This window comes from Polyodon spathula, chromosome 10 (genome assembly GCF_017654505.1).
Source record: "Polyodon spathula isolate WHYD16114869_AA chromosome 10, ASM1765450v1, whole genome shotgun sequence".
NCBI classification, from domain to species: Eukaryota; Metazoa; Chordata; class Actinopteri; order Acipenseriformes; family Polyodontidae; genus Polyodon; species Polyodon spathula.
This window is the reverse complement of record NC_054543.1, coordinates 45834139-45861953: the sequence shown is the minus strand read 5'-3', so window position 1 is coordinate 45861953 and position 27815 is coordinate 45834139. Positions and strand designations below refer to the sequence as shown.

At 38.4% G+C, this 27815-nt stretch overlaps 1 protein-coding gene across 6 annotated transcripts in view; it reads right to left on the bottom strand.

Annotated features, from left to right (window-relative positions):
- Positions 1 to 26302, bottom strand: part of LOC121322434 (collagen alpha-3(VI) chain-like) — a 70068-nt gene extending 43766 nt beyond the window's left edge. The window contains exons 1-10 of one of the 6 annotated variants that reach the window (XM_041262394.1): positions 26085 to 26302; positions 19834 to 19947; positions 15310 to 15912; positions 12688 to 13287; positions 10476 to 11096; positions 9592 to 10176; positions 8754 to 9359; positions 5729 to 6328; positions 4670 to 5263; positions 3522 to 4121 (exon numbers count right to left, since the gene is read on the bottom strand). In XM_041262394.1, the coding sequence (XP_041118328.1) occupies positions 3522 to 4121; positions 4670 to 5263; positions 5729 to 6328; positions 8754 to 9359; positions 9592 to 10176; positions 10476 to 11096; positions 12688 to 13287; positions 15310 to 15912; positions 19834 to 19918 (4894 nt within the window). In that variant the 5' untranslated portion in view covers positions 19919 to 19947; positions 26085 to 26302. The remainder of the gene's footprint in view (positions 1 to 3521; positions 4122 to 4669; positions 5264 to 5728; positions 6329 to 8753; positions 9360 to 9591; positions 10177 to 10475; positions 11097 to 12687; positions 13288 to 15309; positions 15913 to 19833; positions 19948 to 26084) is intronic. The other 5 variants (XM_041262393.1, XM_041262398.1, XM_041262397.1 and 2 more) reach the window with 5 other exon arrangements.
- Positions 26303 to 27815: the final 1513 nt, after the last annotated feature.

Genomic DNA, 27815 nt, shown 5'->3' with positions numbered 1-27815 from the left:
ACTTCCACCAGTCAGCAGTATTAAAACCTGGGGAACACCCTCAAGACGTCTGCTACCAGAAGAAGCGGTAAAGATATTGTCCTTAACAAACTGGAGAGCTGCTCCAGTGTTGAGGGGTCTTCCACCTTTATGTGTCAGGCCTCTGATGGTATTAAGGACATCTTCCTTGGTTGAATATGTATTTAGGTAGAAATTTGCTTCTGGATCATTACTGTATTGGACCACAGCAACTCGATCTTTGTTTTGTTCTACATCCATGTTCTCCACTACTATTTGAACAAAGTCACGGATTGATGGAAATCCATTTCTAGTGTCATCAGAACCATCAAGCAGAAACACAACATCTCTTCGTGCTGTGTCAGTGGCAACTATGAAATAAATTAAATCATACATGAAGGAACAGAACCATCATTCCTGAACTGAAAACAAGTTATACAAAGTTAGAAAGCTAAAGATGTAAGGTTTGGTTGCCTGTGAAACCAGCCGTTAGAACTTAACTTTCCAATAAAGTAAGCATTTCACTATACTTTTCCTTACCTATTACTGTTGTTAATTCTGGCCTCTCTCGAATAACACTTGTGATAGATGTTAAAAGTCCCTGTTGGATTTTTGGAAGATCACCAAAATCAGGGACAGACAAAGCATAACTCGGCTTGTATGAAATAGTTTGCATTTGATTGGTATCTGCATTCCTCATTCCAATAACAAAAGACACAACACCATGTGCTTTTAGAGCAGTTGCTGGACCTCTAACATCATCTATGGACCTTCCACCAGTCAGCAGAATTAAAACCTGGGGAACACCCTTAAGACGTCTGCTACCAGAAGGAATAAAGACATTGTCCTTAACGAACTGGAGAGCTGCTCCAGTGTTGAGGGGTCTCCCACCAGCATGGCTCAGGTCTGCTATGGCACTTAATATGCTTTCTTTTGTTGAATATGTGTTTAGGAAGAAGTTAACAGCAGGATCATTACTGTACTGGACCACTGCAATTTGATCTTTGTTGTCCTCCACATCAAGGTTCTCCACAATGTGTGTAATAAAGTCACGGATTGCTGGGAATCCATCTTCATTGTCATCAGAACCATCAAACAGAAACACAACATCTCTTTGGGCAACTTCAGTTTCAGCTACCAAATATATTGAAGCAGATGTCAGTGATTATAGTGAACAAAACTGAGTCAGTAAATTTACTAGTGCTTTATGAATATTATCTCAGAAAATATAATATCAGCAGTATGTTATACTTCAGATAGCAAGAATTCAATAGCGATATTTTGTCATATACATGTATACATTCCTGTATCTCAAAATGAAACACACCAGTCCTAATTATATGACATGGGTTTCTAAGCCAAACACCTACAGTATGTGTCTTGGAAATGCTGGTCTATCAAGTAGCTGAAGGTTTTTATGACATTTCCATCACAAATATTCCTAAAAGATTAATGAAATTCAGAATGAGCACATGAAAACTATGTAGAAAGCAACCGATTTAAAATCTGCCATTGAAGAACAAACAGGTGCTGCACATATCGAGAATCTGTATGCGTAAAATATAAAATATTATAACCAATCTTAAAAAGAAAAAAAATTGCCATCCCTGTAAAACCACAAGTTTCCTTACCTACGACTGTTTGAGATTCTGGCTTTCTCAGTCTGACAAGTTCTGTCACAGATGAAGAGAGCTGTTGCTGAATGGTATCTAGATCATCAAAGTCAGGGACTGACAGAGCATACCTTGGCTCGTATGCAACAGTTTGCAGCTCATTACTATCTGCATTCCTCAGTCCAACACCAAAAAGTACAACACCAAGTCGTTTTAAGGCACTTGCTGGGCCCCTAAAATCATCTCTGGACCTTCCACCAGTCAGCAGAATTAAGAGCTGTGGAACACCCTCAAGACGTCTGCTACCAGAAGAAGCTGTAAAGACACTGTCCATAACAAACTGGAGAGCTGCTCCAGTATTGAGGGGTCTTCCACCTTTATGTCTCAGGCCACTGATGGCATTCAGGACATCATCCTTGACTGAATATGTGTTCAGGTAAAAATGTGCTGCTGCATCGTCACTGAACTGGACCACAGCAACTCGATCTTTGTTTTCCTTCACATCAAGGTTCTCCACTATTCTTTCAACAAATTTACGGATTGCTGGGAATCCATTTCTAGTGTCATCAGAACCATCGACCACAAACACCACATCCCTTTTGCTGGTTTCAGTTTCAACTATAAAGTATATTAAAATATGTCAATGAGAGTACAGTAACTTAAAGAAAACCCAGGATAAACTTGGACATGAAAGGATTTATCCTGGTAAAACACTTTAAATAAATGCATTATTAATTCATTAATTAAATAATTAATAGAAAATACTGTTGAAGTATTAGGTAAGTCAAGAAAAATCCTACTCCTAGAGATTTTAATACACTTAAACCAATGATACATTACAAGGTTTTTATAATTTCCAAACCTGGAAAATATTATACTGGAATTTAAATATCATCATATATTTTTCTCTGGTTATTTTTCTTCTTCTATGTGAAGACTTTCACCCTACAATCTAAATCCTTACCTACAACTGTAGGTGATTCTGATCTTCTGTATTGAAACATTCTTGTCACAAGTTGTTGCTGAATGTTTGGAAGGTCACCAAAATCAGGGACAGATAAAGCATAACTAGGATTGTGTATAATATCTTGTAGCTCAAGAATATTGGCATTCTTTGTTCCAATGCAAAATGTCACAACACCAATTCTTTTTAGAGCCGATGCTGGACCCCTAACAGCATCTCTCGACCTTCCTCCAGCTAGTAGAATTAAAATCTGGGGCACACCCTCAAGACGTCTGCTACCAGCAGAAGGAGTAAAGACATTGTTCTTAACGAACTGGAGTGCTGCACCAGTGTAGTAGGGCCTTCCACCTTTATGTTTTAGACTTCTTATTGCACCGAGTACACTTTCCTTGGTTTTGTACGTATTAAGGTAGAAATATGCTTCTGGATCATTACTGTACTGGACCACAGCAACTCGATCTTTCTTTTCATCCACATCAAGGTTCTCCACTACATTTTCAACAAATTCACGGATTGCTGGGAATCTATTTCTAGCATCATCAGAACCATCAAGCAGAAACACAACGTCCCTTCTCACTGTGTCAGTTTCAACTAGGGCACATATTAAATATGCATGTTAAAAAAAAGAAATCATACCTAGGACTTTGTATCAAAGGTGATCTTGAATTACAATATGTGTGTGTGTGTGTGTGTGTGTGTGTATATATGCATGAAGCAATTCTACATTAAGCAAAGCAGTGCAAAACATAAAAGAACATTTCCATTTTTTTAATAAATTGAAACAGAAGATGACCTATTTTTCCAACCATCTATTGCAAAAAAGACATATAATACTTGAAGAACCTTAAGCATATTGAATATTACTTTACTACATGTTCAGTATTTAATAGTCAAGAGAACTAAAATCAAAACTTTAGCAGATACAGTAGCAGTACACTTTTCCTTACCTAAGACTGTTGGTGATTCTGGCATTCTCTGTCGGGTAACTTTCGTCAGAGATGATAAAAGCTGCTGCTGAATGTTTGGAAGTTGATCAAAATCAGTGACAGACAAAGCAGAGCTAGGATTGTATGAAATTGTTTGCAACTCAAGAGTATCTGCATTCCTCATTCCAACAACAAAAGACACAACTCCAAGCTCTTTCAGAGCACTGGCTGGACTTCTAATATCATCTCTGGACCTTCCACCAGTAAGCAGAATTAAAACCTGTGGAACACCTTCAAGACGTCTGCTACCAGAAGAAGCAGTAAAGACATTGTCCTTAACAAACTGGAGAGCTGCTCCAGTGTTGAGGGGTCTTCCACCTTTATGTGTCAGGCCTCTGATGGTATTAAGGACATCTTCCTTGGTTGAATGTGTATTCAGGTAGAAAGCTGCAGCTGCATCATTACTGTACTGCACCACAGCAACTCGATCTTTATTTTCCTCCACATCCATATTCTCCACGACTCTTTGAACAAACTCGCGGATTGCTGGGAATCCATTTCTAGTGTCATCAGAACCATCAAGCAGAAACACAACATCTCTTTGGGCAGCTCCCGATTCAACTATTAAGTATATTAAAACAGGTGTTTTTCAGAAGACAGATATATAAGTATAACTAGTATAATTATTTTATTATTATTATTATTATTATTATTATTATTATTATTATTATTATTTTATTATTATTATTATTATTATTATTAATAATAATAATAATAAATAATAATAATAATAATAATAATCTTACTTTTAATTATTTTAAGTCTATAGAAAGTTCACAGCTATGATTAAATACAATGTTTTATCAAAACAAAGTAGTAAATTTCAAGTGGTAGTAAAAGATTGCAGTCAATCATTTACTGTTTTTTGCATATTACAATGAAACATAATAGTGCCAACCAACTGTAGAATTTTGCTTTAAAAAACTAAACTATAATTTTCCTAGAAATGAAACTTGATGCTGGTACAGCTGTACAGAATCACAGAACAATGCAACTTCTACTAAAAAGAAAGGATCCAATTCTGTTCGGAATTTTTACTTCTGCTTTTTAACTTTGAAGTAGTTGTAGACCTTCAATATCTACCGGTTCATTAAATCACACATCCTTACCTAAGACTGTTGGTGGTTCTCTTGGTTGAGTAATTCTTTTCACAGATAATAAAAGTTGCTGCTGGATGTTTAAAAGGTCACCAAAATCGGTGACAGACAAAGCGTAACTAGGGTCGTAAGAGATTGCTTGTAATTCAAGAGTATCTGCGTTTCTTGTTCCAATACCAAAAGGAACAACCCCAAGCGCTTTTACAGCAGTTACTGGACCCCTTACATCATCTCTGGATCTTCCACCAGTCAGGTGAATTAAAACCTGTGGAACACCTTCAAGACGTCTGCTACCAGAAGAAGCAGTAAAGACATTGTCCGTAACAAACTGGAGAGCTGCTCCAGTGTTGAGGGGTCTTCCACCTTTATGTCTCAGGCCTCTGATTGTACTAAGGACATCCTCCTTGGTTGAGTATGTGTTTAGATAGAAATTAGGTGCAGGCTCGTTACTGTACTGGACCACAGCAACTCGGTCTTTGTTTTCCTCCACATCAAGATTCTCCACTATTCTTTGAACAAAATCACGGATTGCTGGGAATCCATTCCTAGTATCATCAGAACCATCAAGCAGAAACACAACATCCCTTTTGGCAGCTTCTGTTTGAACTATGAATCACATTAAACACGTGTTAATCAGATCTATTTAGGAAATGTATCCAGCAGGCAAACAAAATAAACATATACAATAAATCACACATCTATTAAATATATACAATAAATTACATGTCCATTATACAATAAAGCACATGGCCATTTCCACAGCTTCATGATTCATTGCTACCTTAAAAAAAAGCTATAAATCTCAGAATATTAATGCATTCATGCACATTTTACCACAGCTGAAGAAAGGTTGTAAATACCAGTCCAGTTTACTGTTTAATGTACTCAGGGAGGTTTACATGATTTAAAAAAATCAAACAAGAGTAGCACACAATAAAAATAAATGTGCCAATAGTGATTTAGTTAATATATACACTTTATAATAACATATTTGGATATCATATTTCACAGTGTAAATATAACCAGTTGACTCTGTTTGGAAATAATCTCTATATTATCAAATGGCCTTACCTATGACTGTTGTGGAGTCTGGCCTTCCCTGTCGAGCAACTCTTGCAACAGAGGACACAAGTTGCTGTTGGATGGTATCAAGAGCATCAAAGTCAGGAACAGACAAAGCATAACTAGGATTATATGAAATTGTTTGTAGCTCAAGAATATCTGCATTTCTTGCTCCAATACCAAATGGCACAACCCCAAGCCCTTTTAGAGCAGTTGTTGAAGCCCCAACATCATCTCTGGAACGTCCTGCAGTCAGCAGAATTAAAACCTGGGGCACACCCTCAAGACGTCTGCTACCAGAGGAAGCAGTAAAGAGATTGTCCATAACAAACTGGAGAGCTGCTCCAGTGTTGAGGGGTCTTCCACCTTTATGTCTCATTCCTTTGACGGTATTAAGGACATCATCCTTGGTTGAATATGTATTTAGATAGAAATATGCTTCTGGATCATTACTGTACTGGACCACAGCAACTCGATCTTTGTTTGCTTCCACATCAAGGTTCTCCACTACTCTTTGAACAAATAATCGGATTGCTGGGAATCCATTTCTAGTGTCATCAGAACCATCGAGCAGAAACACAACATCCCTTCTCACAGCATCAGTTTCAACTAGGATAGATATTAAATAAACCGGTTAATACAACTGAATAACATTCATGGGGTTTTCATATTTAGCAATTGTGCTGAGTAGCAACGAAACATTTGCTATATAATACATTAAAAAAATGTACTCTATGGTTCACCCTAATAATATACACTTTCAATACAGGACATAGTATGACAAGGAACTACCACTACAGAAAGTGTCGATAAGTTGCATGTTGTCGTGCACATTATTGTACATGTACTGTGTACCCGTTTTTTACTTTATCATATGTTTTCAAGTATATATTAATACAAGTACAAACTGTAAGAATCCCAACATCAGTTATATGTTAGACTATGTAAAGACTTAGAATACAAGATCATAGGTACACTTACACTATAATGCATTGAATAATAGCCAAAGCCAGGTATTTGTGCATTTAACTCAGATTTTTTATCACAAACAATAATAGATTGTTAGCCAAAGATATGTTGTCGGTGAGTATAGTAATTCACCAAAGTAGTGTGTGTCAGGTCAGGACAAATGTAAATTAACTGCCAACCACTTAACAGAAATTCACCTTGGCAGAATGAATCAGCACAACTATAAATAGCAGCAGAAACAAAGCATTGTACTGGACCTATTTCTTATCTGGTTAATCGATATTGTATATGTCATGCCTATTTCAGAAACACCCAATCAATTAGCAACTGGATAGCGTATTTCTGAAAGAAAGTGTTCTCGCTTTCTAGAAAAGAAAAGCAGGAAGGCAAAGCATTTCAATTTGAATATCAGACAAAAAAGATGAAATGTTTTTGTGACGACATAAACTTAATTAAGGCCCAGTGGGTTATCCTTTTCCTGTTCAAGTCATATGTGATGAAACCATCTATAATTTATATCTACTACTGTCATGTTGCCAAGCATGGTGTTACATAGGTCTTCACCTATAGTTCTATGAATATCATATCGAACACCATAAAAACATCCAAACAAGGTCAGCAAAGAATACAGAAGTATGACGTATTACAGGACTGTAAAGAACAATCACCTAAAATCACAGGCTTAGAAGCAATGATAAAGATTTTGGAAGTCATACTTACTGCTCCAGAAAGAAGCACAAGATCTCAACAACAGAACCAGCAGTTAGAGGAGGTGACAAGAACTATGAAGCCGAAAAAAGTGTAGAAGTTGTTGAGATGAAAAAAACATGAAGTACAATGATGTAAAATCATTGGCTCAAGAAAGAGCAACAACAGAGATTGGTTGTCACAAGCATTCCCCTGAGGACTTGTGAACCAAGTGATGGAGAAGATTTCATAACTGGAAGAACCAACCAAGTCCACACCTATTAGATACTGCTGTGTTTAGAAGCTGAGCTTGTCAAATCTACAGCACAACAGCAGGACATTGTGTAAATGTGACTGCTGTGTTTGTTTGGAGCTGTGCGAGAGTCAAATAAAAAGGGAGTCAGTAACATTGAAGGCATGTTTATATATATATATATATATATATATATATATATATATATATATATATATATATATATATAAATCTAATCTACTGCAGCAGCATTATAATATTACAACTTATGAAATATGTTCAACTGAGTACAATTCAACAATACAAATTCATAAGAAACATAATATGCTTCAACAAAGAACGTAGCAGATCCTATTCCCAAAGAACTGCAACAGGATCACTGTACATCTCATCTCATGGGGAATAATAAATTAAGTCAGATGCTTTACTGTTAACTAAGTAAGACCATTCTGTAGAAATGAAGCATTTAATGTAAGTTTTAAAGCAAATCGTCAGGTTTGTATACCGTCTCAAGTGAAAACTGCCAAAGCGCACCTAAGAAACAACTTCTATTAGAGAGGATCCAGAGACTGTCTCTCTACTGGTTAGTATCTATTAGAGAGGGGTCAAGAAGAATAGCCATAATTGTATCTCTTAATATACTCTACTACACCACAGACATTTAATTTTAAGTGAAGATAAAAAAAGCAACAGTGTATAAAAGAACATAATGTAAAAGCCGACAGTAAGGTTATGATTTCCAGAGTCGCATTCAACATCAGTAAACAATGATTTCACATCATTGACTCAAGGAACAGCAGAAGAGATTGGAAGTCATATGTTGACCCAGATTTCATGGGAACACATTGCATGGATAGTTTCAGTACTGGAGTACAGAAGGTACAAGGGAAAAGCCAAACTGTGTAGCCAAAATAGTGCAATACTAAAACCATGTGTAATGAACATCCATTTCTGTTTTGTTCATTTCAGCATGATTTCTACATAAAAGCAAGATTGCACAAATCAACAATAGTTGCAAGATCAAGCCTCGGCAGACCAAGCTATGCAATGAGATTAATCTAGACTTAAAATTGGTATGTTGTGTCACATACTTCACTTCTGTAAAAGTCATGTTAGATTTCTTACCTATAAGTGTTGGAGTTTCAGGCTGTATACTTGCACTTTTAGATATGCTTTTAACTGAGGACAAAAGCTGTTGCTGGATAGTTTGCAGGTCACTAAATCCAGGGATTGGGTAAATAAAATCAGGGGCGAAAGAAATTGTTTGCAACTCCCTGGTATCTGCATTTCTTGTTCCGATACCAAACGGCACAACCCCAAGACCTTTTAAGGCAGTTGCTGAAGCCCCAACATCATCTCTGGACCTTCCACCAGTCAGCAGAATTAAAACCTGGGGCACACCCTCAAGACGTCTGCTACCAGAAGACGCAGTAAAGACATTGGCCATAACAAACTGGAGAGCGGCTCCAGTGTTGAGGGGTCTTCCACCTTTATGTCTCAGGCCTTTGATGGTATTCAGGACATCATCCTTGGTTGAGTATGTATTTAGATAGAAATTAGCTGTAGGCTCATTACTGTACTGGACCACAGCAACTCGATCTTTGTTTTCCTCCACATCCATGTTCTCCACTACTCTTTGAACAAAATCACGGATTGCTGTGAATCCATTTCTAGTGTCATCAGAACCATCAAGCAGAAACACAACATCCCTTTTGATGGCTTCTGTAACAACTATGATGTGTAATAAATAAAAGCAGGTCAGGATAACATAATTTACGACATAAAAAATGTAAAGATACATGGTAGTTACATTATTAAGTTTCTATTTGTTACTACTGTTGAAAACAATCATCATTTCGATGATTACAACTACCTTTGGATGAATGGTTTTACAAGAAACAGCCGTCCATTTTCTGAAGAGAAGAAAACGTGTGTACAACCAGTAAAATAAAATTAAGCTTACCTGTTGGGATTAGAGTATCAATGGATGTCTTAGTCAGAATCCTCACATAGTTTTCAAGTTGCTGCTGGACTGAGGTAAGCTGGCTGAAGTCACTGATGGCGAATGCGAAAGAAGGAGTGTATGCAATCTCTCTTATCTCTCTGATGTCAGCATTCTTGACTCCAATGGTGAAAGGCACAACCCCAGCTGTCTTTAGGGCTCTGACTGGCTCTTGGATACTGTCTTCTGACCTTCTTGCAGACACTGCAATGAGGAACTGTGGGACGTTTTCTGAAATTCTGCTTCCGTAAGTGGGTGTAAAGATAGTGTCTTTGAGGAAACTAAGTGCAGCACCGGTGTTTAAGGATGTTCCACCTATAAGTGAGAGGCCACTGACAGCATTTAGGATCTCTTCTTTGGTTGTGAAGGAGTTCAGATAGAAACTGGGTGATGCACTGTCACTGTACTGGACCACAGAAATGCGCACCTTGTCGATTCCAACGTTAAGAGCTTGGATTACTTGTGAAATGAAGTCACGGATATAGGAAAAATCCCCTCCTACATCATCAGAGCCATCAATCAGGAATACAACATCTTTTTTGACACCTTCAAAAGAGAAAAGACAGTTAAGACATTGTGTGCTTTTCTTCTTTATTAAACTAAATGGGTTAGATTTGGGATTTAGTACATTTCAACCAAATAAAGATTGTTCACAAGTCAGATATACAGTCAGATAGAAAGCTTTGGAAGTCATTTTACATATTGGCATTAGCAAGATTCAGAGGGTTCACAATAATAAATGCTGTAAATCCACTTAAAAGTGCCCTCTCAAGCACACAGCATTTGACATGATGAATAATACTTTCCTTTTCACACGGGAAACAAACAAAAAATAAAAACCTCACCTTCGTCTACAACTTCAGTCGTCTGAACTTCACCCACCACTGTTTGCAAAGGAGTCATCAGCTCTTCCACAATGCCTGTCAGACCAGTAAAATCTCTTGTGTAGTAAGCAAGAGGAGGGGCAAAGGCAATTGGCTGCAGAAACTCTTGGTCTGCACGGCCCACTCCCACAGCAAATGTCACAACACCTGCATTGGCTACTTTATCAGCGACTCTTCTGACCTCATCCTGAGACATGCCTGCTGTTATAAGCACTAAGGCTTGTGCTACACCATCAGCACTCCGGGACCCCGCTTCTCTCGTGAAGTGGTTGGCAAGGGCGTACTCCAGAGCAGCACCAGTGTTTAAAGCCGCTCCACCTTTAAGCCTGAGCTGAGCTATGTTGGCTAACACTTGATCCTTTGTGGTGTGGGTCCTTAAATAAAACTCGGTGCGCTGATCACCGCTGTACTGCAACAGGCCAATTCTAACTTTATCCGGTTGAACATTGAGGTTATTCACGACATTTGTGATGAAGTCACGCACATAAGGGAAATTGGCGTTTCCGACATTGCTTGATCCATCAACGAGGAAGACAATGTCCCTCACGACTCTTGGAATAGTCTGCGTTGTTGTTATTATAACTGTGAAGGGAAATTACACAGGAAGAATCAGTAAAACCATAATCATAGCAGCTGAATTACAACCATGCTCTGTTACCTGGAAAGCTCTTCAAACATAAATGAAAAGTAGACTTTCTACTCAATCTGTGCTTTTGTAATTGTTTTCTATTACACATTTGTGACGCTTACTCTAAGGCAGTCACTAACTAATAGAGGTTGGCACGGTCATTTGTGGGAGCACGTTAAGTAAGTGTAATAGTGCTTCCTCATTTGAATACAATATTTCCTTGGCAGAGTTTGCCAATTCAGTTTTATCCTGCTTTGGTAAAGAAATTCCACATAACGCTTCTTTGCTTGGATGCCATGTTAACAACAAAAACAACAGCGGAATATGGCCAATAGATCCTGCAAAGAATCCTGCAGCATTAAGCACAATTAACAACTGTAGATGTTATTATTATTATTATTATTATTATTATTATTATTATTATTATTATTATTATTATATTATTATTATTATTATTATTATTATTATTATTATTATTATTATTATTATTATTATTATTATTAATTATATACCCTATTATTATTATTATTATTATTATTATTATTATTATTATATTATTATTATTTTTATGTTTTCAGTGCTAAAGGTTACAAAAGTAAACAGATCTGAAGGGGACTAAATGTTTGTGTACTATATAGCATTTAAATATGTATCATGCACTTAAATCATGAATATATGTGGGGGTTTTTTGTAATAAAAATAGTATTGTTAATACTTCTTAAAAATGACATGCATTTGTAAATGCTGATTTTCAGTTTGCTTTTATATTGTGATTGCAACAGTTTTTTTTCATGTATAGTATGAAAGCTTGTGTGTGTGGCTGCTGTCCCTCAGGACACCCTTGCAAATGAGACGGCGCATCTCAAACATTGTATATAGGTGAGCAAAAGCTTTCAATAAATAAAATAGTACTCTCTTATAATATTCTTTAAAACAATACATAAAGGTAACAGTGTTTGGATGTGAGAGAAGCTTGGATCGTCTCAGGCAGGTTAGAAATTTAAACGAGAACTTTAAACATCCAACAGTTTTTACAGAAATACAAACATTGTTTAATTTACTGATTGGTTGTTTGCTTGACCTTTGATAATATTGCCACCTGTTGGATAGATATTTCATTATTTTGTATGTATTAAGGGTAGATACCCACAAAGTATTTTTTTTTATTTGACTTATATGTAGGGGAGTATTAATTGTAGGTAGTTATACATGTAAACATTTATTGTCCGACTTGAATTTGATATCTAAATATAATATAAAAAAGCCCAATTAGATTGATCTTTTCATTTTTGGGAAATGCAGTACAGTATATTTAAATAAATGTCAAAAAATATTTTTGTTGAAAAAGAAAATACATTTTGGCCGTAGAAATCTAGCATTATCGTGTTTTACCCTTAAATCAAAACACCTAATGATGCGTTTTTCAAAAAAGCTGTGTTCTATTCTTAAAACATTCCCCTCACTATACAAAGTGAATAGAACTGAGTCCATAATCTCTAACCTTAAACAAAGGCATAAAATATATGCATAAAAACTACACTGTACCTTCTGTTGGCTCCTCCATGATAATCACTCCAGACAGAGTAGTCAGTGGGGCAATAATAGTTTGTGGATTCTTGAACAGCCCACGGAAATCCTTTACCATGAAGGCCAACTTCTCATCAAACGCTATCTGTGAAAGCTCTTTAATGTCAGCGTTCTTGGCCCCAGCAGCCAAAGTTAAGATCCCACTGCGTTTCATCTCTTCAGCTGGCTGGACGATAGAATCGCTGGACTTTCTGGCAGTGAACAGGATCATAAGTTGGGGCACATTCTGTTGTATTCTGCTCCCTTTAGATGGGATGAACATGTTGGTTCTGACAAAGTCCAGGGCAGCTCCTGTATTTGCTACTTGTGAGCCTCCTTTTATTTTCAGCTTTTTTACAGCAGCAGCTGCCAATTCTTTTGTTGCATGGCTGTTCAGATTTAACTCAATTCTAACGTCACTGGTGTACTGGGCCACAGCGACTTGAACCTGGTCAGGTCCAATTGGAAGTTTGTTGACAAAATCCACTATAAAGTTACGAATGGCAGAAAAAAGGGTATTACCCATAACCTGGGACCCATCTATAAGGAAGACAATGTCCCTCCTGCTGACTTGCGAAACTGAAAAGGAAAATATAAATATGCATATGTGAATACATGCAGTATACTGCACAAACAGCGGCTATGGTATCAGGTTTTAAATGTGGTCACTAATGTAAAGATGCACTTAAATAACTTCTAACCTCTTAGTTAAAGGAGGCACTGACAATTGGTTGCCTTTTTAAATGTCCATACCTTAGCTGCCAAATTTGTTATAATTGACTTAATAATCTAATAATCTCTGATGGCCTCAGTGCCACCTATTAAGATGTAAAAATGAGTAATTAGCAATGATAATATCCATTGTAAAATGACCAAGAATAGAGGGAGCATTCTCAGTGGTTATAAATACCAGAACAGCCTGGAACTTCTAGAACCACTCTACCTGATTCACTTTGGTAGGGGTGGGGTACAGAGGGTGTTCCATTTTAGAAAGGGCACTAACAGACATCAGCGTTTTTAGTTATGGTCCAAAATCTGCACGACTTAATGGCACTTAACTTTGCCTTGTGTGGAACAATTCCCACAGGTTGTCGATATTGGACCATGCTGGAACACCCTGTTGTATATTACTGCTTTCCTGTTCACATTCACATTCACATTCAAAACTTTCTAGTGAAAATGAATTTTTAACTACTATATAATAACATATTACTTTGTGGGATTATTACTAGAGAAGGCCAAGCACCACAATTATCAAAACATTTCAGCAAGAGCTCTTCTTAGCTGAGGCCTGTTTAAGGACTAGTCGTTTCAGCAGTTTGCTCCTGTAAAAACACTTCAATACTGCATGAAAGGGCTGCAAAATATGCTCTTTTTCAACCATTACAGTAAGAAAAGTGTTTTGGCTTTCTAAAGACATTTTTAAAACATTACTTTAGTCTTTGAACAGTAGGTTTCATACTATTTTTTTCAGACTGATGCTGTAACATGTTCGTTTTGTGGTCAGTTTTAGTTTAACACTTACCTGTATTGAGATTTACAGTGTACCCATTCCAGCAAATAAAGCCAGGGATAAAGCTCACAGTCAGTACTATGCACCAAAGACAATCTAGCACATCAAACACAAATCTTAACTGACGTGGAGTTACTGGTGTGTAATGCTTTAAGCAAAGTGTTAAAAGAAGTAGTCGGAAATACTCCTAGTTATTGTGTTGCAGTAGTTTTTTTCAGTTGAAAAGGGCTGAAATGGATATCACAACTGATCTCAATGTTAAACTTCTTGGCAAATAATTAATCTAGAAAACATCTACTGGCCCATATATTGATTTAAATAGCCAAGATAATGAACTCAGAATTTACTACATGTATTGTATTGGCTAGCCAAGCATATATCTGATTAATGAACTGTGCAACATATATCAACTACTATCCATCAACAGAACACTTTATATTAGACACTATACATTTTCCTAATACTGAGATTCCTTTCTGTTTAATCAGCCATTATAGCTTCTCTATTGTGCTTAACATCCTACCATAGCTGTGTGATTCTCGTTGCTTCAGCTGAGATCATTATTTGTCATGTTTACTGTATAAACTATTCTAATACAAATTGCTTTTCAGAAACACTCCTTAAGTGATTTGTATCAGCATCGTTGTGTTTCTCAAAAGAATACCAATGGCACAGATTATTATTTCTCTACGGATCCTGAACCTGAATTTACAACCCTGAGCTACATTAACACAAATAAGCTTTGTGATGCCTTTGGAAATTAGAATTATTAATTATTGGAAACAGGGAACACAAAACAAAGCATTTTTTTCTAACAATAAAGACTCAATAAAGACAGAAAGATTATTGTTGGCTAGAAGATAACCAGTTACATGACACCTGTCCTAAAGAGTGACTTTAGAAGTACTGGGCACCATTCCTGAACCTTTAACGAACCCTACTTACACTAAAGCACTAAGACTCCCCCCCCCAAAGCTGGAGTATTAGGTGGAAAAAGAGGAAAAAAATAAACAGTCTGGAAAGATTGCTAGGATTCCAAACAGGATGGGTGGGACTTTATACCAGTCCGCAGTCTGTTAGTTACATACCTTCTGTGAATACGGTTGAGGGCTGAATGGCAGTGGTTCGTTGGGCCAGCCCATTAATTAATGGCAGTACCTGATCTTGCAGGTCATCAATGTCATCGAAATTTGGAGATGCAAACACAAAGCTGGGGTTCGTGGCGATCTGCTCAAGCTCCGAGGTGTCTGCAATCCCAGCCCCAATGCCAAAAGTATAAATGCTAGCTTGACTTAGAGCAAACTGACCCTCTCTGATATCGTCGCTGGACTGCCCAGCGCTGATAACCACTAAAGTTTGGGGCACCCCATCCTCTGCTCTGCTGCCTGTGCCTGCTGTGAAGAGGTTTTGAGCCACTGCCTCCAGAGCAGCCCCCATATTAGCCTCCGCTCCGCCTTTGAAGCTAAGTCCCTTCACGGCATCCATAACCTCAGTTTTGGTGCTGTAGCTATTTAAATAGAACTCAATGTTGGGATCATCACTATACTGAACAACAGCAACTCTCATTGCATCATCTCCCACACTGAGGTTATCAATGAAATTCAGAACAAAATCACGGATGATTGGGAAGTTGGCAGCTCCAACGTTATCTGATCCGTCAATTAAGAATATAAGGTCAGCCGACTCTTGTGCTTTAGGGGGAAAAACAAAAACAGAAAAACAAATGCAAAATGTGAAAGCGTTAAAAATGAAGGACCCCATGCAACCAAGTAATCAGTGAATCATAAAACATGTTTAAAAGAAGCTCTTTGTTCTGCATTTTGTTTGACTTCAGGTATGGAAAATTACAGCAACTTCATTATTCTTTGATCAAGCCAGTAATAATTTTAAAAAAAGAGAACTGACACTTTACAAATCCGGCACATTTTCATTATATATATATATATATATATATATATATATATATATATATATATATATATATATATATATATATAAACATGCCTTCAATGTTACTGACTCCCTTTTTATTTGCCTCTCGCACAGCTCCAAACAAACACAGCAGTCGCATTTATACAATGTCCTGCTGTTGTGCTGTAGATTTGACAAGCTCAGCTTCTAAACACAGCAGTATCTAATAGGTGTGGACTTGACCAAGGTTAAGGAGTTGGTATGGTTAGGACCAATATCACTAACTTTTTCCAACCTCTGAAATTCAACATAATGTAGACTCATGTTAAAAAATGATTGTGATCAAATTACCAGTCATGACTCAACTGTCCAACCTTGTTAGCCAAAGAAATGTAGAACTGTGCTGCTCACTGTAGGATTCATGGCTTTGTTTGTATTTGTGAATGCAAGAAAACACGAATATGGGCTAGTATGCTAAAACTGAGAGCTAAAATGCCACTGTGATAACCTACTGTAAGTAAGATTTAAAGAAAGATGCTGGCTATGATTCCAAAGGAAGACATACCCAGAACAAGAATGGATATAATAATAATAAGACAGGGGGGTTTGGGGTAACCTCCACAGTTACAATTCAGAAATAGAGCATTTTAAAGTCTACTCTGGGCTTGATATAGACCAAGGTTGGACTGAATTGTTCATCACTGTATCAAATTCAATATTCAATATGCACAAGGTATTTACACAAACACAGTATGAAGTAAGCTGGTGGTCAAACACAAGAAGCAAAACATTTACACAAAGCTGCAGTCATGGTTAAAAGTAGACTGTTAATAGCTTTGATATTATGAGAAGATGAAAGGGTTATTAGGTGGGATTGTTTTCCCTTGTTATTACTCATACCAAGTAGACCAAGAATGTGACTTGTACTTTTTCAGTACTGCCATATTACCCTGGACCTAGTGTGATGTGAGGGCAGTTTAAATGAAAAATGTAATTCCACCCCGAATATTAAAAAACCTGATAGAACTGCTTGTGATCAGTGTTGCAAAACTGACAACTGCTGAGCTAGCAAAAAGAGGAGTATTTGATGGCAAATGACGGCCTAGGTAAATAAGAAGGTGGGCATAATCTCTCTCTCTCTCTCTCTCTCTCTCTCTCTCTCTCTCTCTCTCTCTCTCTATATATATATATATATATATATATATATATATATATATATGCACACACTATATATAGTGACATGCCTATTTTACTGTAATATTAACTGTATGCAATTGAAAATAAATAATCTCCCAATTACAGCAGCAATACAATTTTGGGCTGTTATTTTGCATAATTGTGTGTGATTTAACTTAGTTGAGTAGATGTTCAGTTTTTCTAAATTTCTTTAAAGACAAAGGGGTTGATGAAATACCCAGATGAATAAAACAGATATATTAAAAATGACTTTTTGAGTTTTCATAATGTAAGTGCACCATTCTCTAATCAATAAACTATACCCTCAAGGCTCGATTCTCACTCACTAATGGGTCTGTAATAAAAAGCAAATGTAATACAACTGAATCTATGGGGGTGTGAAGGGAAGACCTAGCACAGGATCGCCTTTCAATTCAACACAAATTAAAGCCTGAATTAAACTCATGCATAAATATGGCTTTTAAACATTACGAAAAAACACAGTGAGGTTAATGATAGCACAAGTGACAAGGAAAGGGATGATTATTGCTCCAGTTATTGTGTTTTGGAGTTAATTGACTGAAACGAATTAGTATGGTAACACCACAGCACAGCTAGCCTTTACCTGTAACATATTTTATTACTCCTTGTGCTTCAGCCAGTGCAGGGGAAGCTGCGGTGCATGGAGGTTGGTGACTATATCTCCTACTATACTGTGTAGGGCGGTAAAATTGTCTACGTTGTACATGTGAGTCTCTAGAGGCTTGCTGGCTATCTCCATCAGCTCCTATTCCACGGCATGCTGCACTCACACTGTGAACATGTCAACGTCTGCCATTTTGAGGACTGACGATGGTGGTATAACATCATCTTGGGAACGACCATCCGTCAAAACTACAATGTTCTGCGGGACATCTCCGCTGGCCAGGCTGCCAGCCGCCTCAGTCAGGTGATCTTTAATCAGGTACTCCAGCCCAAGGCCTGTTCTTGTGCCGCCCCCCTGATATGACACACTCCATATGTGGAAAAGTATGTCCTGCTTATCGGCATATGTGTTTAATTGGAATTCTGTTTTGGGCGAGCCACTGTACTGGATGATGGTGAAATTAAATTCATTGTCCCCCTTGTTTAAAGTCTTTGTACATTGTACAGAAATTCCGTCAAATATTGGAAATTTTCCTTTCCAATGCTCCGCGACGAGTCCACTAGAAAGATTATATCTGCTGCAATGCACTGTCGGCCATCTTTAAGAGAGATAACCAGTTGAGGACTTTCCCCAAAGGAAGCCGAAAAAAAAATAACTCAATTCCATATTCAGAATTAGAGGGAGCTCAAAAATCCAGTTTGGGATTTTAAAGGAATCATTACAGAGTGGTTTACTGTCTGCGATTCCCAGCTCAGTTCAGACTGTTACACTACACCTTCGGGCTATGTTCTAGATGATTCCCTATCCTTTATGATCTAAGTAGACCCCAAATTTGGCACATACGGTACCTCTCCTAATGGGATATCTGCATTTGTCATCTACTCCAGTTCACACCTTGTGTTCCACTGTAGACCCTGAGCTCTGATACTTTACTGGCTTGGATTCCCAAGACATCCTTGGTTCCACCAAAGACCTTTGGGTCTATTTTAATAATCTAAAGAGCGTCGATTGGATCTAAAGACTCTTTAACTTTACATTCAATGCCACTCCCTTAAGAACATCACTAAATACAATAAAAACAGGTCAGGCGTGGAACAGATTGGGGGCGTTATTTAGATCAGAAGCTATTTAAAGTAAAAGGGATCCTCCCACCTCTGCTGTGTGTCAGGCTCCATTGCTGACCTGGCTTTACTTCCTGTCTGCCTGAGCCCACTTCCTTTGTAATGGTCACTTTAAAAGCTGCCCTGAATCTCTGGCCCTCCTCCCCTCCAATCCAGATACACAAAATATTGTTCTTTTGACACTACGTCACCCCTACTAACAGCTCTATTTATTTATCAAATAGCTATGAAAGACCTACAATACAGTAAAGACTTATCCCAAGGATACTGTAAATAGAGGTAAGCCTCAGCCGTTCTATTTTCCAGCAGATCAAATGTTTCTATACATCTCTGCTTCAGGTTGAATCAGAGCCAGGCTACTTCATTACATTTGAGACCTTAGCTTAACCAAGCTTTTGTTATCCTTTACAGTCTTTGTTTATTATATTTCTTGTTAACCTGTTGAACTTTTCTAAATGTTCTCTACTAATGTATTGATTTAACCTGTGGCAGCATGTGCTATAATGATGCAAAAATTAAGACGTGCAGGTTTACATGAATGTTTGCTTTTATGTTATATATATAGAAAATCCTGTATATATTTGAAATTGGGGAATAAAGGTATGTTTATGTCATTTATAAACTAATAACAACAGATTATAGCCACTGTCCAAAAAATAAAAAATTTTAAGTTAATGCAAGGTGCCTGAGGAAAAAAACATTCAAGAAAACTGGATCCCATGATTAAAACCTCCAAAAATAGAATGAAATGCTCTTACCGGTCTGAGCTTCGGTGGTAGAGTGAAAGCCGGAGAGTATTAGCCCCAGGAGGGCACACAATGGCAAGTATCGATGCTTCCGCATTTTGTATCAAATCACCAGGTATTAGTGACCTACGAATAAGAAATGAAAAAAGGGTTCATTTAAATGTACGTTCACTTCCACCATAAAGTAAATACTGCATTCAGAAAGTGCAGAAAACACTGTGTGAAAATGACCAGCGTGGTACCACCCCAGAGCTACTTTACTACTATTTTAAACCAGTTCCCACAAGTTTACAAGTGGTGTCCATTATAGTGCTGCATGGTGATGAAATTGAAACCCCAAGATTAGGAAAGGGCGTGACAAAAGCCTTTATAATGAATGGTTATATTCTATTTAAATGCGATATATCCCAATGCATAAGTCATTAAATAAGAAAAATACCTTATAAGCCCAGTATATGGTTCCTAAGCAGATCTATAACCACTGTACTATCCAAGCATGCACGCAGTGTCAAAGTGGATGTCATTCTAATACCATTGCTTCTACATTCTCTGTACCACATCCGTACCAATGGCAGCTTCGACATGGGAGCTGTCCTGTAAATATATTTAAGTGGTTTGAATAATGGACCACAGTCATTCCATGGCAGCATCTCAATCCCTTTTTATTGTGGTTCAGGGCCAGATTATTTTTATTAAATATATTTAGTATACAGTATTTGCCTGTGATTGGCAACATCCATGCTGGCAACCCCACCTGGGAAAACAACCACTTCACATGTGCAATTATTTACATTTGGCAGCGCTCTCACTTTCCCTTTTTTCTCCTTATTTTATTATTGCTAAGGGTTGTCTGGATACAAAGATTTGCTTGATTCCTAGATTATACCAGGGTGGCTAAGTGTTAGTCATGTTTTCCTGTGTTAGCTTTAGAGACTGAAGGGGCAAAAACGTTCTCTGCATTCCATGTGCTGCATTAGTCACCTATTGCACTACACCCAGCTGTTCGTGTACACTGCACCTCCAAATATTGTAAACTGGCCTAATAAAATCCAATACAGTAATTGGAATCCAATCAGTAAAGATATTTAAATGGACACTATAAATATGAATGATTCAATATAGGAGTCTTCAAACTGGGAAGAGCAAGCACATCACAAGCTGTTGCTTATTTATTTCTGCTCAGTCAATTGCAGTGAATATTTTGTAAAGAGTTGTGTTTTAAAAAGTCTGTCTGATGTTAATCTTAAAAACAAGTATTTCCATGATATATTATATACAAAAATGATGATGTGGGAACATAAACGGGGTTGCTTCAGTAGAGCAAAGCTGATTACTAAAAGCCATTTTCTCTTTAGGAAAATATTTCTCTTAAAGGGTTTTTGCTTTGCATGCTCTAACTATTATTTAGCTCTTTTCAACTGATACTTTACCTATTACTTTGTTCTTTTTGACCAAGGTGGAATTTCTGTATAAAAATGACCAATTGGGAGTGGACTTGTGATGTGCAGAGTAAATGTTTCCACCCTGAAAGAGTGAGTATGTCAAGAAACCACTGAGCTTAGGCTTGTCTCACCATTAAATTGATTACAGACATCTGGCAGGCACGGAAGTACCTGGACTTCCTGTTTATTACAGACTGCAATGAAACAACAACATAATGAACCGTCAAAGAAGAAATTGCCCCTAGCTACTACAGATGAGTCACAGACTCTGCTGAGCTGCCGACTTTAACTCCAGATTCAAGGGTTCCTTATCTGCTGCACAGACATCTGTTTAATAAGTCTCACTGCTCATAACACACTGTTCTTTATTACTGGATGGGGTGACTAAGACTAAGGGGATCCTGGCATCCTGCAGCAAAAACGCTTTGCTGGGAACTCAATGGAATGGCACAGCACAGGTAATCTCAGAGCCTGGTGATTAATCAATTGCTCTATAGAGCGATGGACCCAGCTACTGCAGGTACTCAAATTCATAAAAGCTCTTAAAAACCACTAAGTACTCTCGACTCTTGCACACCTGCTAATGTGCATAATTTTGGTGCTGCCCCCCCCCCCCCACTGTGATTGTATAAACAGTAGCAATATTTGGGACTTCCGTTAATATCAACTGTATAGAACCCACTGCCGTCTCCTTGTGCTTGCACTGCAAATGTAAAAAAATAGATAGATAAGATAGACTGTGAATTAGTGAACAGCCCTTCCACAGTGTAGTATATGGCACAAGAGCTGTACCATTTACAGTCAACATGACCTTCGTCAATTTGTGTATAATCAAATCATTAAATGTACAGGGAGCACTGCAGTTGGAAGTTTGTGGGTTGTGTGGGAAGTTTGCAACCTATGGCCTGTGCTGTCCTTTCCAATGGTCTGATTAGGATACCGCTACCCACCATCAATGTCTTGCTGTCTGGTGTTAGTAATGCCTTAAATGAGGTGTCTCAGAATTGCATTCCGTTATACACAATTTCACTGTTTTCTGCATCCTTCCACGGTTTAGCCTTCTGTGCACTGTAACACAAGGCAGTGTACCGTGTTGCAGCAATACAAAACAATATGAATTATAGCTGGAATGTAAAACAACAATAGCCTGCTCTGATCTGCCATATAAGAGTGTCTGAAATGGCAAGTTTAAATAAACTTCCAAGTCTTCTACATACAGTAATGTCTTGTGTGCTGCAACTGCTGTTTGAGCATCATCCATTTTAAATCCTACCCAGTCTTTTCAATTTTTTTAATGAGATCTATCTCCACCTAGTGGTCTTTTAGAAGTTTGCATTTTCAACAACAACAATACTTTAAAGCGAGGTTCCGAAGCCGCTGTTGTTTGATTCACAAAATAATAAAAGTGACATAATTCATTTTTCTATGAAATTCATAACAATTCGAACGATTAGACTCTACTACAATGTATGCAGGAAAAAGGAAAAATGTAGTTTGTTCAAAAGAAAATATCACATTCATGTTATTTTAACGAGCGTGTGAAAGTTACAGTATGTCACAAAACGAATCTGTGTTGCCCACAAGCAAAAACTATACCTACAAAAGTAGAAACTTTGTAAGTCCAGGAGCTAGAGGATGTTAAACAGAGCTAGTGACATTCAAGGCTGCCTGATTGCTTCTCTTAGACAGCTGTTAGATCAGCCCCGGATCTAGGTTCTGTCAAAAGGATAATTTACACAGCCTTAAACTGTAATCCCTTTTTGTTAAGTTTCAACAGTATGCTGCTCTGAGCCCTGGCATGTCCCGAGGAATCACTCTGCAGAAGAAAGATTCCAGTAAATAAAAAAACTGACATTCAGAAACAGTATGCAAAAAATAAGCTGAGCTGGGCAGTTACCATACATACAGTAGGTAACCAATGGCTGAATCAAAAAACGTTGATAGACACCAGAGATTTCTCTCAAGTGATTCATGAAAATGTTATTTGGAAAAGATGCCATCATTTTAATTGCTTTCCCAGGCACAAGCAAATGGTGCTTTCCAAACTAGATTGAAATCACATTGCTGTTAAAAAATAAAATACAGTACCAGTAAAATGAAGGCAGACTATTCAGAGTCTTTAAAATTTTAAGTTGCAGTTTCCCAAACTCTTTTTAACGTTAACACAAATGTAATTTTAATATAAAAATGATGCTTGTCCATAGCAGACACACACACACACACACACACACACACACGAATGTGCCGCTATATCAGGAAAAAACCTAATAAACTAACTGAAGAAAATCCTCTGGACTCCGCTCACACGGTAATAAAGATCCCATAGGTCACTTGGTGAAAGTATGTCATCAGAATGGTCCCGGAGATAGGAATAAGCCTGCAAGTATCAGTCAATAAAAATAACCATGTACTACTGTGATAAAAACATCCCTAAATACAGTGCTTGACACCAACTTCAGCTTGACACCGACTGCATTTCTCATTGATTCTGCACGTGCCCTGGGCTCTTGTAATCCTAGTGCATTGCATTCAGCTGTCACTGAATTGTATTGTGATAGTCTATCAGCAATAATGTCTCATATCAACATGATATTTCAGAATGGCAGCTGGCAGGCCACAACGCCCTCTAATTGCTGAGGTCTCTTCTATTACAGCAGCTTATGTTTAAACCACAGGCTTCTGATGGTTGCTACCAACACCTGTTTTCCCTATTACCACAACCACAGGCAACAGTCAAAAGAAATGACAAACACAAAGCACTATAAAGGCACTTTATATGGCTGTTAAAGCCACTCCAGGTTCTACCACATACTTAATTAGAAAGACAGCAGGGTGTCAATGTAAAGCACTAATTCTTATAGTTTGAGGAGCTTTGCGCCATTCTTCCAGGTCTTACTAGTACTGTTAGCCTAATTACATAGACTGCAGAAGTTCATATAATAAGGAAAAAGCAAAAGCTGTAGAGTAGGAACCAAACTAAACAACTATGAAGCAAATAACAAAAGAAAAATAACAAAACAAACCAGCCATTGAGTTTAAACCATGCTCTCCTAAACTCTGCTTGGTGGAAAATATATATATTTTTTTCATAACCTAGTGCTTTACTTTTATCAAGCTACATTTTTTAAAAGCTCAATAAGGAAATACACAAGCAAACCAAGTGCATTCTGGGTTTAATCAAGACACACTGATTCTGAGCAAGCACGGTCCATCTTATTGCATGCACCTTGCTCAGGGAAGTAGCGTAATCTGTCGGGCACCGTCAGATTTTTTTTCAAACAGTATGGTTTACATCAGACTGCTGTCATAAGAGGCAACAGGAGAGCATTTCTCAGAAACTGGAAAGACATTCTTTAATGTAAGCAAAAGTCAAAGAAGGTGGCCCTGCCCAATATGGCCGCCCTTGCCTCTTTCTCTCATAGGGAGGTTTTCCATGTCTGGGATCAATTTGAAAACGTCAGACAGTTCCAGACTAATGTTCAACACACCTCAGCCCACATGGTAGTCTTTGTTCTGTCTGGTGTATTTTTCTCAGCAGCAATACATAAATAAATATACATCTATCCAGTGGTTATATTGGGATTTTAAAAGAGGTGGAATGGTCATGGCCCGTGTGTATCTCAAGATACTGTGTACAGGGATAAACACAATAGAACGGTCTGCGTCGACATCTGCAATTGCTGATACATACATGAAGCACCTGTCAACTGAACACCTACCCACTGAGACTGAAGCAGACTGGGAGCTTCAGCTTGTATGTATTACATCAGTTACCCTTGCCTGAGTCTGCTAAACGGTGTGCTACACAACACATAGAAGGTATATCCAGCTGTGTATGCACTGTACTATATTGGGAAGCACGTTACATATACTGATTGATTGATTTCCATTACAGGAGAGTAGATATTGAATTTAGGATTAAGTATATTTTATAGAATTATATTTCATTCACAGGGGATTCCAAAGAATGGCAAAATGTATGATACTAGTGCTGTGCAATTTATACTCGTCAAAAACATATCCCGTCTGTACATACTTGATTGCAGCCAGAAATACCATTTTAACACATTGCAGGTTATGCCAGATCAAAAGACACGTGGGAGCAATGGAAAAAGAGCCAGATTCAATTCTTTTTTTTTTCTCCAGCGCAAAGCTTCCTGTTTTTAAATTAGTAATAAACTGCGATGCACCACGTACCTATTTGTTTATTTATGTAGGTTTTATTCCCAAATATTTATGTATTTATTTATTTATTACTTGGTAAACCTGTCCCCCATCATTTAGACCCAACAGACTTGGTAAGGTAGACTACTTACACTTTTGTGCAGCAATTTGGACACTGTATTGTGCGGCAATTTGGACACTGTATTCTGCAGAATCCCCCGTACTGTACAAAGCAGCACTCTGATGTGCTTCCAGCTTGAAATTGCACCCAGAAGACCCCACACAGCCTATTGGTTTTAGAGTCAAAATAAATGACTGTAGCCAGGTTGGAACTCTATGTTCTGCACACACTTTTTTCGCGGCTGCGTTTGGGCAGGAGAAGAGCGCGCCCTCCAAGAGGCAACTCAACCAACACGCTGTAAAGTTATTAGCGTCACTAATCCATGCAGCATCTACAAGTGCGTTGAACAAAAACAAACAAAAGAAAACCAATAACAAATACAATATTATTCTAGAATTACATGTATTCGATAAACAAATACCTTTGTCTGTGCAATGCATTCAAGTTGCATGCTTCTGAAATTTAAACAAAATACCGGTAACTAAAATATGTACTGCTCCTCTGCATATGCAATTTCAATAACTAAATGCACTTACCCTGAGCAATCCAGTAATAAATTGTAACTGTATTTTTAAATTTATTTTATGAATGTCTCTGGGTCATTGTTCTCCCAATGATTTCCTTTTTTCTTTGGTGCAGCTCCCCTGGTGACAGCCGATAGCCTAACGGGAGTGGTTGAAAGAGAAGACAAGCGCAAGAAGAAGGGACTATATGGTTGATAACCCTTCCTGCTAGACCTTGCAAGGAGCTGTGACAGCATAAAGATGTAGCGACTGGACCAACTCTGCGAGCTCTGGGGCTCGCCCACTACATCCTCCTCCCACTTTTTTTTTTGTAAAAAGAACGAAAAAGAAGGACATGAACACTAAATGAAAACCAGACGCGCACAGCCTGTTTGGTCTGGAAGCTGTTTGACGATGATGTCAGCATTTGGAATGGAACGGCACCCTCCTCTTAAACCGATTCTTCTGAGTTTATATTAATTTGGACGTTTTTATTTATCAACCTATTAAAATTCATAGGCTATGCTTTAAAAGCAAAACACGAATCTATATACATTATGCTTTAGAACAATGTATTTAAGAGTTCCTCTTAAATACACAGTGATAAGCTTTTTTTTCTCTATAGCCTACAGTGTAGTTTTTTTCTAGGTCATTTACTTTACTACTGGGTGGTCTACCTTTAAGTGTAGAAAATGCATGATTTAGGCATGGGGAAAGTATGATAAAATTGCTATGAAATTTTACCAAAACAGTAGGATCCATCAGCCAAATAACGTTGTTACCTTTGGCTATCTTTAATAATGACCTGTCAAGAATGCTGACTGGGCAAGCTTTTAAAAGTAGCATCTTATAGCATTGCCAGCACCTGCTTAATCAAGAAGCTGAGTCCTCTCTTCCGGTGTGGGCAGTATACCCATACCAGCTCCCCTGCCTGGAACCCCCGGTCCTGAGTGTGGAGGTGTCTGGCCATGCCTGCAAAGTTCTGCACACACTGTTGGTAGTATAATGCCAGACTGAGAAAGCTGTGCTCCTGTGCCACTGAGGTGGGTACTGGCCACTCCTGCACCATCTTCACCTCCGGGTCTGTGGCGATTCCGTCAGCCCCAACAACGTGCCCCAGGAAGGTGGTCTCCCGCCACAGTAGGTGGCACTTGCCCAGATGGAGTTTGAGCTGGGCCCCTTGAAATCTAGAGAAGAAAGTCCACCGGTTGCCCAGGGCTTGCTGGAAGGTGGCAGCGTGCACCATGAGGTCGTCTAAGTAGACCACACAGGTGGTCCGGGGCACACCCACCAGGACCCTCTCCATCAGGCACTTGAAGGTGGCCTTCTGGTCAAGGTGGCCTAGACCAGAAGAGTAGGGACTGCCCAAGGACTGTTTGAGGGCTTGATGACTCCGGCGGCAGCCATCTCCTGTACCAGTCATTCAGCGTTCTCCCTCTTAACCAGGGGAAGATGGCGGGGTCACTCTTGGGTGGCATATTGGACTTGACCAGTGCGGCCGCAGTCTTGGGAGCTGGTGGATAAGATGTCCCAGAACTATAGCAAGAGCCCAGGAGTTGTTGCTGCTCATTGGCAGTGAGGCCGGTGCAGCTGCATTGCCACAGTTTGGCTATCCCATGGCCTGGTGGTGGTGTGGGAATGCTCTGGCCGGGACAGCGGCTGCTGCTGGGCTGGAGCACTGGAACTCGGTGGAGAGCCCGGATGGGACCATCCGTTGCCACTGGGCCAGAGCCTTGTACCTCCCATCATGCTCTGCTACTCATG